The sequence below is a fragment of the Orbicella franksi genome, chromosome 4 (genome assembly GCF_964199315.1).
Source record: "Orbicella franksi chromosome 4, jaOrbFran1.1, whole genome shotgun sequence".
Taxonomy (NCBI): domain Eukaryota; kingdom Metazoa; phylum Cnidaria; class Anthozoa; order Scleractinia; family Merulinidae; genus Orbicella; species Orbicella franksi.
Window position 1 is genome coordinate 16,409,801 of NC_138148.1, and position 17,238 is coordinate 16,427,038.

At 39.9% G+C, this 17,238-nt stretch overlaps 2 protein-coding genes across 5 annotated transcripts in view; both read right to left on the reverse strand.

The window, feature by feature from the left end:
- Window positions 1-17,238, reverse strand: part of LOC145484802 (uncharacterized) — a 180,862-nt gene that overhangs the window by 142,579 nt on the left and 21,045 nt on the right. Inside the window, exons 3-4 of one of the 4 annotated variants that reach the window (XM_081463438.1) lie at window positions 16,638-16,931; window positions 14,818-15,510 (exon numbers count right to left, since the gene is read on the reverse strand). The exons of 1 other annotated variant lie outside the window; for it this stretch is intronic. In XM_081463438.1, the coding sequence (XP_081319564.1) occupies window positions 15,328-15,510; window positions 16,638-16,931 (477 nt within the window). In that variant the 3' untranslated portion in view covers window positions 14,818-15,327. Of the gene's footprint in view, window positions 1-11,173; window positions 11,248-14,817; window positions 15,511-15,787; window positions 16,932-17,238 lie in introns of those variants that run through there. 2 more of the 4 variants (XR_014049072.1, XR_014049070.1) reach the window with 2 other exon arrangements.
- The window catches only part of LOC145484825 (uncharacterized), an 82,402-nt gene that overhangs the window by 59,831 nt on the left and 5,333 nt on the right, over window positions 1-17,238 (reverse strand). The window lies entirely within an intron of this gene.

The following is a 17,238-nucleotide window of genomic DNA, read 5'->3' on the forward strand; positions in this document are numbered from 1 at the left end:
ACCCGTTTGGTTTCAAAGCTGTCTAGTCTGCAGTGAGACAATAACTACGTGGTCAAAATTGTTTGGCTTACGAAGTAGTCGAAAGTTGCTTAAAATTCACAAATGTCTGACTAAGGAATTAAACAACGGTAGGAGTAGACATCCTGGAGAAAGGCCATATTAATAAACAGGGAGAGCGCCCGGACACACTAAAGAGGCCCTGGTTGGTGTCCCATGTCCCGTTAATGATGTTTTAGTAGCCTGTATCTCATTAATCTCCCCTAATACCGAGGGCCGCAATACTTCAAATCCCAATTCCATCTGGTGTGTGTCCCCTGATTAGTAAGCTTTGTGGGCATGCTAGAGGCATGACACATGAATACGTAATTAAAACAAATAGTACAAATGAAGCTACGACATTTCTACAGAGAGACAAAAAACTGACAATGGAAAGACGCAGATTGATGGAAATAAGTCAAAGAGTTTGTAGTTCCATAACAAGACTAAAAAGCATGCTACCGCCGCAAAACATCGGTGCGTCAGGGCTCGAATACCATTGAAGGCGAAATTTTTGTAAAACGGCCTTTCCTTGCAAATGTGTATTGTTAAGTGGGCCTAATATCAATAGAACGATCCTATCTACTGTATACCATTGTGGAGTAACCCTTCCCATGTCCTGCATGCATTCACTGCTACGGGACTCTCACAACAACAACAAAAACAGCCGTTCTCTCAAACTAAAGTATTGTTAATTGCAAACCTAATATCGCGTTACTTTCTGCCACACTGTGTTTGGCCGAATTTCCTCTTGTTTGGAGCCACATAACTTACAGTGGACAAGTTGTCTGCATAAGGCTGCAAGCGGAGCTTTCAACTGCATGTTGAGTGTGATAATTTTGTTCACCTTTATTATTTAGAGTCTAAAGAATGATAAACGTACCCAGCAAGATTTTTAATATAAAGGAAAATTTTTAACTTGCGGATCTTAAGTACGCTGGAAGCATTTTCGTTTGCGGTTCCTTGCTACCTTGGGTGTTTCCGCTACAATAATTCCGCTACAATTTCCACCACGGACTACTTCGGGTGTTTCCCCTATAATAATGGTTTAAATGTTAGAAATTCACGATGAGTCAGTCAAATGATGAAGAACTGTTTCGAACGCGGATGCAGCAACAATAGCAACCCTTTCCAATGTAATTGCATAAGATTTATAAATTAAGGAGATAATACTTTTTTGTGGCTTCTCAATAAATAACTACTAAACTGAAATGTTTTCGCGTTAGTTAAATATACTGAGCAGATCAAGAGTCAATCTTCAGACCGGGAGGTAAAAATCCCGTGAAAAGATGCAAATCTTTGAATTTAATATTCCCCGTCTGACTTTAACGATGCGCAAACCGCCATTAATTGTCATTGTTAACATGTAGACGACTAAGAGACTGAAAGCAACAAAATGTATTTCTCGATCATGCCTAAGGGCTAAACATCTGTCTAATAGGAACTGGTAGCTGCATTGCCTTGCTTATCATTCCAAATTAATTTTATTAAAAGTTGATAGATCGGTCGTCAACTTCTCAAGTCATCGCCGTCGTCTGACTGCTCACAATCAAGAAGATATAAAATTAATTAAAATAATATTCAAAAAATTATAATAAATGAAAGGCCACGTGTGACTACGATCGCGCCGAGGAAGGCGCTATATGGCTTTTCATGGATGACCTGTGTATCATTCTGTATAGTATGTTGATCAATTCTAATGCGCTCTGACTTTTTCCGCGTTGTGAGAGCTGTAGGCTCGATTTCCGCCGCTCTCTCGTGTCTGGTCTAATTCCCTCCCCATGCCTTCGAGGGAGGAACGCGGGCTCCTTTCCCGAACAGCAGCTGGTAATTGAGCCTATGAGAGCTAGAGCAAGCAATGTCATACAGTTAATCTATCCTTCGTTTCGTATCATAAGCTATTTTATACTATTTAAGGTGGCTCAAAACAGTTCCCAGCACTTAAATTTTGATGGGTCGTTATAACCACGCTTTATCACTTGATGCTACAATCATGGTATCAAACATATGAAACTGCCCAATCCTTGGTGAACACGTTGTTACCATTTTCGTGACACAATAGGTTACCATAGCAACGGTATGACCTCCTAAAAATACCCTCAATTACAGCTTTAGGTGCTTATAATTCAAGAACGGCACGGTCAATTTTTTTTTTTTTTTTTTTATATTATCAACTTTTGATAAGCATATATGATAAGACGCAACTTTTGGCAAAGTTTAAAAAAAATTCTGTAGATAGGGTTCAGAGCCACCTTAAATTTTCGAAATTTAAGGTAGCTCTGAACTATATCTACGGAATTTTTTTAAACTTTGATACCATGATCGTCAAGTGATAAAGAGTGGTTATAACGGCATATCAAAATCTAAGTGATGGAAACTGTTTTAAGCCACCTTGAAGCGATTTTTAAATTGCTTCGACGAAGTGAAAACGTTTTCCTGGAAGTTAGTTATGCAAAATCTAGAGACGATAATGAAGAATTGTTGTATGGCACGCGAAGAGCGTAAGGGCCAATTTACACGGTACGACTTTGTCGCGTGCGACAAGCTTATGACAGGCCTACGACATAACTTACGGCCATTTACACGCGCTCGACATTTTCACTTACAAAATTAAATATGCAAAAGTTTGCACCATGTGAATCAGTCAACAACAAGTTCTCCGCCATTTTGACGCAAGAAAGCTTCATCTCGTCCTCTACTCAGTAGAAATTTGTCACAAAATACGTCATTTTCTGTCGACCTCGGCTACGATTGTCGCGCCGCATAGCTAAAATCAACCAATCAGATTGCTCCATTGCCGGTCCAGTATTCTCCAAGTATTTGACCGGGCCATGTCCCGAACGATCCCGCAAGATCACTCTTGACGATTTTCGGGTAGTTTCGGATGTGTAGAAATTCTCTTATTAACTAATCTTGCTCGGGACCTTACTGGGAGAATATCGGCCCTCGATCTTCTATGTAGGGACCTGGCTGCGCTCGGTCTGTACTGTCAAGATCGAGGAGCCATTTTCTCCCAATACAGGCCTCGCGTTTGGCCATTCACGCAATTAGCGGATCGTTTCTTGTACATATTTTAACTGATGGAACTTGTCTACTTTGTAAATTAATACGCATAGTTATGCTTACCTTTCATCGCTGATATAGCTAGAAAAAAGGCAGCAGCTGCAGTCAAAAGAGCAACAACAACAACTGCGGACGTAAAGAACAGCATTCGCCGCAAAACGACCATATCACGTTGACACGAGTTTTCAAGATCTGCTGATGCTTGTCTTTTCTTCACCGCCTCTTGGCTGCACGTCTCGTAGCTCGTTTGTTCCACCGCAGGAGTTGAACTCTCAGCGACTACGTCAGCGTAGATTGTTGGCTCAATTTCTGTTTTAACTGAGTCCAGTTCCAAGTATTGGTTTTCGCGTACCTCATTCATCGCTTAGAAATCGAGCGCTGTGACTTCCGCTTGCGAAAAGGAATCAAAGCTATATCGAAAGCAAATGTATCTCCAAGACTGTCACGTGACGTTATGCTGGATTATTTTCATGTCGAGGTGCGTCTCACAAACACACATATAGCTGTTATCCGTGATGTGGTAAATGTTTTCAACCAGATGACCTGTTTCTTCCTTCGTGTGATGTTAAAGTCAAACTCCCGGCGAGAATGACGTCTTCAAACAGGCCTGACCTTGACAAAACGTTCCTGTGGATTTCCTGGTTTGTGGTTGATTATTTTTACTGAATCTTAGTTAGACAATAACAGACTGAAACGAGCCTCTAATGATATAGAACTCAAAGTGAAGAAAGAGCTGTTTTGACTCAGATTTTATTTCTTTAACTTAAGGATTACTGCATGGTGTAGTATTTCAGTTACAAATTGGTAAGCGTACCATTGGACAGTTCAGTTAAAAGACTCTTAACATTGAAAAGCATACCATTGGTTTAGTCTAAGAAATCACCACCTTTGGAGAAACAATGGGTTTAGTGTTTTGAGGAGCAAGGAGGAGGAGGGGGCAAGGGGAGCGGTGGTGAGCAAAGCGTACAATTTTGTCCACCTGAGATCGCTCACCCCCTGGCCCCACCTCCCGCGTGCACAAGACTATAAATCCCTCCATTTATTAAAGAAGCAGTTATTTGTGAATCAGCTGGGATGGAGAATCCCAAAGGGAGTCTCATTTCTTTAAGAAATATTAATTTTCCATTGCGTAATCTAGAGGCTATTAGCCACGTAAACTACTTGTACAATACAATTTTACTTTCTCCTCAAAAAAAACTCCTTATCTTCTTTCCAGAAACCCTATAGATTTGAGTTCATGGAATGAATTCTGTTCAACTTGCGTTGTTTTGGAACGGTAGCCAAGTTCGTGCAAATCACAGCTACAGTAACATTTTGTCTTGTACATGTATATACCTCTAGGCTATGCGCAGTTAGCTGTATGATCAGACAATAATCATGATAAAAGGAAGGCAAAGAACGCCAGTATCGAGTCATCTAAATAGTATTTACGGTATTCACGCATCATTCGGTCGCATTTCGTTGTTCTAAACTGATTAAACGATGCAAGGTTAAATACATCTAAACAATTAGATAAACGAGTTGATTTGCAGATCTCTTTTCAGATTGCTCAATAGTAAACTAGAGCGTGATTATATGGAACCAGCAAATGAGAATTCAATTAAGCTGTTAAAGGACATTCCCAGTAATGCAGGTAGCAATTCTTGTTCTCTCCTGTGTGTGGAGTAAAAACAGAGGAAGTTCCTTTGCAGCTGCATACGTATTTCCACTTTCCGGATGGCTTTTGCTGCGATAAAAGATTATACTCGGCTGCAAAATTCGTGGAACAAGTTGTTCCCAGTATTCTATTCCTCTGTGGAAAACCATATTTTAATTTTGTTAATGAAATACCAAACAGAAATCTCAATATCAATTCTTAAATCTTAATATCAATTCTTAAAGATACTTAAGCTTCTGTTCACTGTGCTTTTTCATTTAATGTAGTAGATATATTATTATGAAAACTTCAAAAGCAACACAAAAGGTTTAAAACTAAAACCTGTAATTATCTACCATACTTACAGTGGGTTCAGTTTTACTTGCTAGGGTGTTGGGATTGCCTGGAGTGAAATCTCCCGCCTCCAGTTTGTACCCGCTTGAACTGAAGTTCACCGCTCCCTTTTGGGCCTGGGGGACCCATGGCTCCCGTGAGACCAGCGGCGCCTTGACTTCCATTAAAACTCGGAGGCCCGACAGGATCCGCCGTCTTGCTTATGTTATTGACCTATGGATTATAGGAGCAACTTTTTAAAGGTCTCTCATGATCTCTCATCACAAGATGAGTACGTTGAAAGAGTCCGAATACTTTGAGAACTAAAGGATTGGTAATTCATTTTACACAATATATGCAACAGATGACTGAAAGCCATTGTTATCCCCATGGATGACACCTTTGAGCTCTTAGGGCAAACATATATTAAAATATGTTTTAATAAAAAAAAAAAAAAAGATAAATCTTTGATAGGATCAAGGCTGGCGAATGCGACGGTATGGAAAAGCATACTCACAGAATATTCACGTATTAATGATAGTTCACGCTCTTTTCGCAAGAGACTTCCAGTTTTTATTTTGACATACGTCACTCGTTTGAGGCAGTTTCAAGTGACTCAGGAAAGGGTTCCCCAACCCGTCAGACATACGAGAGATACAACCAGCTCTCTATTACGGCAGTTGAGCTGCACCTCATTAAAACCTTTACATATATTCGTTCTTCTTAGTTCTTAGGGCTGGAGGCATTGTCTGTGTTGTTAACCGATTGTTGCGTTCGCTAAATTCCAACAGCCCCCCACCCCTTCCCCTACATTAGAAAAAATGAATGATCCCTCTGTTAACAACATTACCTTGTGAGTTAAGACAGCTGTCTTTTCTACTGTATCATTCAGTGCTTTCTATATGTTTCTTAGCTCGTTCATCTGACTGACTGTGGAGTAAGTCGCGTTCGTTAAACCACCATTCTGTCCAAAACGTTGTTCCTCGAGTATATCGAGCTCCTGTTGTGTCGATGAAAGACGTGTCGTAAGATTTTTCATAATCCCTCCTGATGGCAAAATGATAAAATTATTACCCTTAAACATCTGTCTTGTATCATGTTTCATGTTGTTGTCGTAAAATACTGGAGTTGTTAGTTGATTAATGTAGTCACATGCTTATATGCTAGGTCAGCCAAAATACACTGTGAGGTTCAACCATACAAAGAAATATAGCTTAATTGGCGAATAACTTGATGCTCACTGAACGGCAACTAAAAAAGATCGAATCTTAAGTACATAAAAATCTGTGTGCAGCTAGTTAAAAGTTCTCATGGAATTGAAACGAAAATAAGCTACCCTTTGTGGCATTATCGGAAACACGAGGTTATATTCACCGATATTTGTCCATGGATATTATCTGTTCCTCAAAGCTCACGGTTTTCCTTTAGCTTCGCTTTCGGAAAACTGTTCGCTTCTCGGAACAGATAATGTCCGCGGACAAATATTCGACTGAATCTTTTCGCGCCGGAGGCTATATTGTATTTTGAAATAAAGGTATTGCCTGCTTTTGAAATATTTTGTTATGAGGCTCGCTGCTTACCAGTTTTTTGCTTCTTTGCTCAACTTTTTGCATTCTTCCCTCCTATCATAGTTAAAAAGCAGAATAGTTAAATAACAAAGTTATTTTACCGTGCAAAGAAAAGACATCTTTTTTAGAGTATTCAGTACTTTTTTGCGTGCGATTTTCCCAGTCAGTGATTCAAAACTAATGGAAAGCCATTCATTCACATTGATAACGTAAGACTTGTCTATAACCAACTAGAGCAACTACTTGATAACACGAATGAGTGCTCAGTTACATCTACCCTCTCAGCAATTGAAAGTTGGACAACGCTTGTTCACAGCACCTGCCAACAGCAGTAACAAGACAGCAAGGAAGATTCCGTTTCTACCTATTTCATTGACACAGAGTAAAATTACCATTTTCTTGGCTAACGCTGTCATGTTCGCAGCCATCTTGACAATTCTGTCGTAATCTTGAGATTTAATCGTCTTTGTGCTTCCAAAATCTAAGACGCAAAAAAATATCATGTGACCTAACTACATAGCAAATCGTCTACTTTACGTAACAATTTATCATAAGTAAGTTCTTTCCAACGAATTTATCATTTTTTCTCCCAACAATGGGCTAACCAGGTTCGTTTCCAGAGTCTTCTTTCTTCTCTTCAGGCTTGGAGTTGACAGAAAAGGATAAAATCGATGATAATCCGGTGATTAATCATGACTGATTATTTTTTACTGATCAATTTGCTACTTCCGCTGTTCAATAATCGATTTCCTTAGACTGGCTGCTATGCAGTGAGGTAAAGATCAACTTTTGCCAAAATATGGGCTCGTTATCGAGATAAAGTGCACTGAAGACTGTTTTAAGAAGCTTTCGTTATTTCAAGACGATCTTAACTTATAAGTTGATTTCGTTGTTTGAGGTAGAATAGGCCTCGCAAAAGAACACGTATTAGTCCTGCCCGTCCACATTTGAAAAAAAAAATTCGGTCGCATTAGCACACAAAAGGCGAAATATTTGCTACTCCTCGAAAAAAATAAAATCAGTAAAGGAAATGAGCTATTAAAAAAAGAGCGAGTCACCGACCATTTAAGAGAGTAAATTGCGGGTGAAGTAAACACAATCGGCAGGAAGCCCTATACTTGCCCAAGCGGGCGAGCTTGACGTATGACGTTGCGTGAAGTTGCAACATGAATTAGGTGCGCAGTAAGGATGCGCAGAAACAATGGGAAAAGGGAATTTACGGAAATGTACCTATATCACGGCAACCCTGCATCCCACAAACGTATTTTGCAAAACACCGACGCCGTGAAATGACCAAGTTCTGCACATTGTGGTGAACGCGGGCCACTTCCTCCATTTTTTCGCATTTCCTTTTGAAATTGAACTCTGGGATTACATCAGTATTAAGGTTGAGTACGCTTTTAGATCGAGAGAGGCTCAAACTGATCCCCTAACTACGAAATTGCAAAATAATCTTTGAATGTAGAAATTTAAACTTAGAAATACATACATTTATTTTTTTTGCACCATGCGTTGTTCTCGGCGCCGTAGTCATTACTTGAATTCCCGATTATCTTATTTCTTAAGCGTTTTTTGATTTGAAGGTGATCGTAATTTGCACAGATTCTAACCAATTTAAATTGCCTTTTTCGGAAACACTTACCCTTGTTGGAATCGTTTCGCGACTTCATCGCTGCTAAAAACAAAGCAGCAGTTGCAGCCACAAGGGCAACAACAGCAACTGCAGACATAAACAACAACATTCGCCGCACAATAATCGTATCACTTTGACACGCATTTTCAAGTTCTGCTGATGCCTGCCTTTTCTCCGCAGCTTCTTGGCTACACATAAATCTAAAGCTCGTATGTTCCACCCTGGGAGTTCCACTCTCACCGACTATGTTATCGTAGATTCTTGGGTCAGTTTCTGTTTTGTCTGAGTTCATCTCGAAGTACAGGCTTTCTTCGTCGTACATTGTGTTATTCGTATCAACTGAAACCTGAAAGCAAATTCACGTACAGGTATGTCCGTAGTCTTCGTATAAATTAAGCTATCACGTGACTTTGGCAGGTTTGTTTCCAGTTTTTTGGAACATGTAGAGGCTTATTCCTCGATCACACAGCCAGGTATCATCAATCTTAACACACCATGAAACCTCATTCCGTTTAGTATGAAATTCCTTTGATTCCTTTCTGACCTATATATAGTTTGACAAACTGGCATCCTCGGAGAAAGCAGTCAATAAAATTTGCAGAAATTTCCCCTGAAGCGAGATAAACTCATTGTCCTGACACAAGAGACGTCTGAAAATTCATCTCAACTTAACAATTAAGCTTATAAGGTCAACACGGGCGGGAAGTTTGGGAGAACGAGAAATGCTGTAAGTGAAATCCGCAGCCTTTCCGAGTTCTCCCAAACTTGTACGAATGTTTGTATAACTGTGAAGAACATAATTACCGGGTATTTACTGAAGGGGAAATATTTTGTTTATTCAAATATATTACAGATGTACTATTTTAGTTGAAAATGAAAAGCATATGGCTATCATATGGCACAGCATATACGTATGTTAACTTAGATATACACGTATAGATTGTGTGCGAGGTTTCTTTTCTTTGCTTTTGTTCAAATTTCAAATTGAAGACTTACAATCGTGGACAAAAGTCCTTGGGACACTTACGTAATTTAACGGATTATCTTTGTTTTACTACTGAAGTTTGAAAGAAGTGCTGCTTTCCTCCCCACCCAATACAATGCTGAAAATCAGAAACTGTAGTTTTCAACAGAAGAAATTGTAGTTTTCAACATTTTATGGGCGGTTGGGGGGGGGGGGGGGGGAGGGGGCGAGGTTTGGCAGGTGAAGTTGTATTCGCGTCTGGCGTGTGCCCAAAAGCGCCAAAAGTGCAAATTTACCCCAAGAATTTTGTCCATAATTGTAGCTATGAAGAAGGTATACTCTGACGTAGTATAGGACACTGGGAAATACCAACCCCAGGAGGAATTATGGTGTCGTCAGAAGCGAGGTGAAGCAGTTGGCATACGGAGCGCTGCTTTAGTGGAGATAAGATAACATGATATGTACTGCTTTCCAAGCCTCAAAAACTCAAGCGGACTTCCATAGTTATAAAAAGGGATTGTTTTAAAAGTGGAATCGTTGGAGGGAAGGCATGAACGACAAGAAACCAGAAAGCGGCATTGTACTATGAATTACCTAAAAAAGTGGACGACTTATATGATTAAAGATGTGGGTATTGGCTTCAAATATTCCACTAGATAATGGCTAAAATTCGTTTGCCCAAGGCACGATGATTGACTTCTCTTCTTTTCGTCTTAATGACAATCATTTAGCGTCTATATCGTCTGTAGGGTTTTCAAAGTCACAGTACTTCTATAAAACGATTTAGTATAAACGATTACAATTCTTCTTTTTTGTTTTTCAAACCGTTGGCCTGGCCTGCGAAAAGCTAGTGCTAGTCTAGGCGGACCAGTCCATCGTAAACTAATTTCAAACGTTCTTATTTATAAATACCGTCGAACCTCTACTTACAGCCACCTCTCTACAACGGCCTCTTTTTTGGGTCCCGCCGAAAAGTCCATACATTCATTCACAATTATTTTAACCTCCTTACAACGGCCACTTCTCGAAACGGCAACGGCTACTAAATTGCGTCCGAACTATAAAAATAGCCTCTCGAAAACGGCCAGTTAATCAACGAATGACGGACGGCGTATACAAAAAAAAAAAAAAAAAAAAAACACTTTATACTGTAAAAGATCGCCAAACTCGGATCTTTACCGAGCGCCGTTGGTCTGTATTTCCGTTTAGTTCCTGTTTTATTGACACATATTGATTTATATATGCTAAAATAAGCACTTTGGGACAAAAAATGTCGCACAACCAAAAATATAGGTGTCATTTTACACCCCAATCTCCCCATAAAGGCCCCTCTGTACAGCAGCCACTTTCCTCTGTCCCCAAGGTGGCCGTTCGACTGTATATAACAAAATGAAAATTAACAAAAGGTAAATAAAATAGAAAGGTGGGAAAGATTGGGAGTAGACTTGACACTTTTGTGAAGAATTGTGTGTGGAAAGGTGAGTGAAAACATGCAGCTTAATGAATGGGCGGGATTCAATGGGGAATAAACGTCGGAGTCGTAAACCCTTTTCTTTTTAGGGATACCAAAAAGGTATAAAACTCTGTGGGGATATGAATACTCAAAGTTTAAAGTTAAGTCCAAATGAATATCAGTCAACAGCACAAGACAATAATTAATTAAGGCTCGAAACATCCAAGAGACTTAGATTTATTGTGAGGGAAAATTGCGTTAACGTATCGTACTTTGAGATTACAATTTTTTTTTCAGACCAGAACTGAACTGATTATTTGGAAAAAAAATTACCACAATTAACAACAACTAGCTTTATTTACACGACCATTGACACATGCAGAATAGGAACTATTTTTACCAGCGTGAAGAAGATCTTCAGACATGAGAAAGATTTGTTTAACAATAGAGCCATTGTCCTTAATTAGAAGATGACAGGAGTAATTGATTATTTTCTGATTGATAGCTATAATAAGAGGAAACCTACCAAGTTCAGCTGTACATGCTGCATTGGATGCTTTACTGATTACTTACACAATGAAACTTGTATTACATACGTAAACAGTATAAAACATCTATAACTATTACTTATATTATACAAGGTTATAACCTAAAAAAGAAAGCACAATTTATATCGTTTAGGAATGGGTACTGCCTTAAAGGTTGTTATTTTCCCTGAAAGTATGTGCATAAAATAAATTTAATTTGCTTAGGTGAAAATAATATCCGAGACTAACGTATAAAAGATACAATATTTAACAAATAAAGAAGCTTCGACTGTGCTCTGTTCTGTTGTACAGGAAGCGGTAGAGCACGAAAGAAGTGTAGGGGAAAACACGAGACGAAGTCGAATGTTTTTCCCCACTTCTTGAGTGCTCTACCGCTTCCTAAGTGTTTTACAACAGAACAGAGCACAGTCGAGGCTTCTTTATTTGTTTTATGATAAACTCACTCACTCACTCACTGCCCATTGTGCCCACTGGCACGTAGGGCAGCAACAAAGTTCTTCCACTTCTGTCTGTCTTTGGCCAGCTGTTGGATCTTGTTCCAGCTCTGTTTTAAGCCCCTCAATTCTGTCTCTACAGTACGACGCCATGTGTTCTTAGGCCTGCCACGCTTGCGCCTGCCTTCGGGAGTCCAGTATAGTGCTGTCTTTGTGATGGATTCATTATCCTTTCGAATGACATGGCCAATCCACCTCCAGCGTCGTTGCATAATAATAGTACCCATGTCCTCCTGTTTGCACCACGAAAGCAGATCCTTGTTGGAAATGGTCTGAGGCCAGAAGATGCGAAGTATTTTTCGCAGAATTTTGCTGATCTTTTATGAAAGGTTGACAGCTTTCCCAGATCACTTTCTAGCATTCGCCAACATTCTGACCCATACAAAAGGGTAGACAGAACACAGCTCTGAAAGATCTTGAGCTGGGTATGTGTACTGTACCGTGACGACCGCCACACATTGTTCAGCATCCTGAAGGTGTTTCTGGCTTTGTTTAGCCGGCTCTGGATGTCAAAGCCTGCACCACCATCTTGCCCGACGATGCTGCCCAAGTATTTACCCATTATAACCAGCATGTCATGACGCGGTAGTTTCTCCAGTTCAGCTTGCAGTTGTGCATAGAAGCTGTCTTTCGTGGTGTCATCACTGTCGTTCGTTGGTGCATAACATTGGACAAGGGACAGGTTAACATGCTTCCCCTGCATTCTAGCTGTCATAAGTCTGCTGTTGATTGGTTTCCACTCTAAGAGGTACTTTTCCAATCCTTTCTTGAGTATGATGGCAACTCCCTCGTGGTGTTGGTTGTCATCCCTGCCAGCATACAGCACAGTTTCTCCAGTTGATGTCTTCACTCTTCTAGAACCTGTCCACCTGCTCTCACTGACTCTTAGAATATGCAAGCAATAGCGCCTCATTTAAGCTGTAACTTGAGCCAGTTTTCCCGTTTGATACAGGGTTCGTACATTCCAAAAACCTTTTCGCAGTACTGTTGCAACAATGGTCTCCGTGAGTCATATTTACTGTAGACATAGAGCTCGTTTCCATTGCGTTTGTCTGAGTCACAGGGGATGTTTAATTTGGGCCAAATTTGTCAAAATTCCGAAGCAAAAATTTGAAAGCCAGCTTACTGTCATCAACCCGTGCTCTGTTCTCTGATCAGTAAAGCACACTGTTTCAGCCAATCAGAGCGCGCGTTATATGGAAACTTTATTACAAACAAAATTTGTCAAAATTCCGAAGCAAAAATTTGAAAGCCAGCTTACTGTCATCAACCCGTGCTCTGTTCCCTGATAAACCACGCTGTTTCAGCCAATCAGAGCGCGCGTTGTATGGAAACTTTATTATAAATAAAATTTGCCAAAATTCCGAAGCAAAAATTTGAAAGCCAGCTTACTGTCATCAACCCGTGCTCTGTTCTCTGATAAAGCACGCTGTTTCAGCCAATCAGAGCGCGCGTTATCTGGAAACTTTATTATAGTATTCCTTACTGGTTCGAATGAATTTATATTAAAATGTGTTTTTAAGCATATTCATACACTATCTAAAGTCTTTAGTCCTCTTTGTTTGATACTTAAGCCTCAAATATATATATTTTTTCTCTTCTCCTAGACAATAACTGTGGTGAACCTCAATTGAAACTCAAGTTATGCCCACTGGCGTATTGTCTCATTTCCGAGATACTAAAGGGAAACCTTCTTGGCGTCGAATAATTTAGCCAGGCTTTACATTGTACATCGTAATAATCGCCCTTTGTCTTGTATGAATTTCTGCAATTTACTCTGTTAAACGATGACTACACTCCATTTGAATAATCGAAGTATTCAGCATTCAATCAGTTCAAAGTTTATAGAGGTAAATGGTTTTAAAGCCCGAAAAACTTCAAGGTAGCAAACAAAGATACCAAGATTTCCACGACCGTGCACAATCTTTTGCTTTGTGACATTATGCACGAATTAAGCAACCGAAACGTTGCTATTTGTAAGTTCCCCGGTCACAACAGCTATTGCGGTTTACACAGAGTCAAGGAAGCAGAACACACAACAAAGAACTTAGTCGGGCTTCACAGCCATTCCAGAGAGAATCGCAATCGTCCTAATATTATTTTGTTAACCTAAATATTTGTATGCTTAATTCTGGAAGATATAGACTAACTCATTAACTTCGTATTAACAAACTCGTTTCCTAAGCGATTAACTCAAAGAAACTCGACATATTCATGGTCATACATGGATTGCATTCAACATTCGTGGTATCGAAAAGGTAAGCCATGTTCATGCAAATCTCTGTGGACTGCATTTTGTCTGTCAAATAAGCGCAGGTAACGATCGATACTTAAGAATATGTGTAGACTATATAGAGCGTATACACTCACGTGTCCAGCAGCCATGCAAATTTATTGGAACCAAAGAAAGTGTTTACATAAGAAAAGAATTGAACTCCCACAGGTTTGGCTTCGCACACCAACGTGGCCGCCGTTTCATTGAGCGATAACTGATCTTTTGACCTACGCGAAAGCCTTCTAGGACCGCAATTTTTGATACCACGCACCCCCCCCCCCCCCCGAGGGGGGATTACTGCCAGAAAAATTGGGTTGGGGGTGTGCGGCCCAATTCCCAAAACCCGTGCCTTATTTATGACCAAAATCTGCGTTTTTTGCTACCCTATTTATGACCTGACCAAAATTCGATAGCCTATTTATGACAGCTGCAGCTGACACAGTTGGCCTAAACAAAAGTATGAAGGGCTTTTGTTGACGGTCTCATTGATGATGATGAAAAAGTAGCTTCTTCTAAGGAACATAAACCCAATTCAAGACCATAGTGCAAAACCATACCCTATTTATGACCAAAACGGCTGAAAAACTCTACCTTTGGGGCCGCACATACCCATGTAGCCCATATAAGGGAGTACACCCGCCTTATTTTGGAAATTCAAACGTGCTTTATCTAAAAATGAAGAACCTTGGCGAGCTAAAACTTTGTAAAACGTGAAGTGATTAGAAGGTCTTACATGTGATGAAACTAAACTTCAGAAGGATCAGTATTTTTTAGTTTTGGAAAATGTAATATAATAGGCGGGTTTTTTTTTTTTTTTTTTTTTCTAATTAGCTGATAATATATTTTAAACCCATGTTATGACTTCGGGATTACCCTGGCTGAAAACAAGCCTCTCTGTACAACAGCGCCCAGCGGATTGACCACGTAATACCCGCTCCGTTACATCTCTTTCATTCCTGGTCATACCTTACTAGGGAGGCTATCTACAGCGAGATTTATAACAGGTTTTGTTCTCTCAATACTTTTCTATCAGATGTCATCTACATGTATGAGATCAATGCCGCTAAGACCCTGGGAATTTGTTGATATAGAGTATACCTAAACCGATTCAAAAGACTATTAACACTGTCTTCCAATCCTCCGTAAGAAAGAGATTGTTACTGGTATATTTATAATTTACACATAACTGTTAGCGGCTTTCCTTGCGCTTAATGGATTGTGTAAGATATGAATGGCATTGAGGTAAAGCGTGCAGTCGCCATTTTTTTTTCCCTTGAGATGATTCGGACTCAACACCCTCCGTGCACCAGGTCATCAGTAGACTTTAAGTTGTCAGCGGGCACACCCAGTAATGCATGGTGCATTTCACCCTTTTCGTGCCAGTGCCATAATGTCCATAACACTTACAGAAGTAATATAAATGACCGTTGACTGGGTATATTTCAGTTGAAAGCAAATACTGCTGAGCGAAGTCCGTTGAGCATGTCGCACCCACTATTCTTTTGCCCTGTGAAGAAAAGAGAAGTTTTCTTTCATACATTAACTCAACGGAAAGGAGACTTCTACTGAGTTGCCTGAATGATGAACAAAATATATCATCAGGGAGATACTTTATTTGCCTTGTTCAAATACGCTCACAGGCTAACACACACGCTTGGTTCGATTCAAATTGATGGACTGGACTGGTTCACAATAGGCCACGTTCGATATATTAGTATTCTAACGTGGCTCCGAGGCTTTCAAGACAAACTCCCCAATTTGGTGTTGTTTGGTGGTGTATTTACGTCTTTGTAAGGAACTGAGGGACCAAAGAAACTTTAAAAAATTGCAATTTTGTCCTGAAAGCCATGCTAGAATATTGATATATCGAACGGGGCCTACTCTGTCCATAAGAAGGGCTATTAAGGCACCCATTACCTAAGATAAAGCAGGCTGATAAAATTCGATTTATCAAAACAAAAGTACTCTTCCACTTATTCGGTACATAGCCATTCAAAAGAAAGCTACTATTACCTTTTTCTGTTTATTGCGCTATGGCTAACTAAGTGACATTATACTTTTAGATCCCTGTATGAACATCTAGTGTATAGCAAATCAAATAAAAGCTGTCGAGAAGTACGTTTAGAATGCTTTATATATTGGAAGGCTTTAATTTTCTCCCTGCATAAAATTCTTAGGTTTGAGCATTCAAACAAAAGCTATTGAGAATAAGTTTTATGTAGTACTTTTTACTGTGCTACTCGATAAGGTGTTTTCGAGACATGCCAACGAAAGCCTTTAGAGTGTTGATAATTCACGTGGAAGCAATGTTACGAGGAATGGACCATATTCTTATTTTCGGTATTGGACTTGAACTAGCTTGCAATGGAGGCTAATGCGGGGAAATATCATTAAAAAGGGGTAAATGCTATTTGCATTTGAAAAGACTCCCCGCATTGGCCTCAGTTGCAAGCTACATTGTAACTTCAGTCCAATAGCGAGAATGCGAATATGGTCTATTCCAATTGGTACCGTTCGTTTTTAATATGTTGACAAGGGGACTTTTAGCTGGACATGTACAAGAAAGTAATGTTCTACCTGATTGTGACCCGTTTCGTTTCGGAATCATAATTTGACAGGATTGAGTATACTTACGCTGAGTTCTTCCACTGAAACCGTAACTGCACCTGTACGACTGTTACTTATTACTTTGTGTTGGCTTCCTGTGTTTGACTTTGTCTTATGCACACATTGAGAAAAGTCTCCTGCTCCTCGGGAACCCTGTGGTCCAGTTGGATCTTGAGGTTCCTGTGAGCCGTTAAACCCCCGGGGGTCCATGATGCCCTGGGGTCCCTGAGTTCCATTGAATCCTGGAGGTCCAGCAGGGCCCTGAGAGCCGTTGACACCGGGAAGACCGATTGGGCCCGGTAGCTTTCTCACGTTGTTTACCTGCAAGAGAGATGGTTACAACATGTAATGTGCCAGTAGTCAATAATACCTCAGGGCTAAGTTGTTCTCAGGATAGAAACGCTATTCACCGCCAGATAAATCACTGTGCAGTAGATATAGATTACTTCACAGAAAGTGCGACGTACGGATTTTTATTCACGAGTTGCAAAACTTTGGAAAACGAACGAGTGAGTTTTCCAAAGTTTTTCAACGAGTGAATAAAAATCCGTACAAAGCACTTTCTGTGTTGTAATTTGTTTATTGTATATATAACGAGAATTAAACATATCCGTTAAATCAGTTTTAG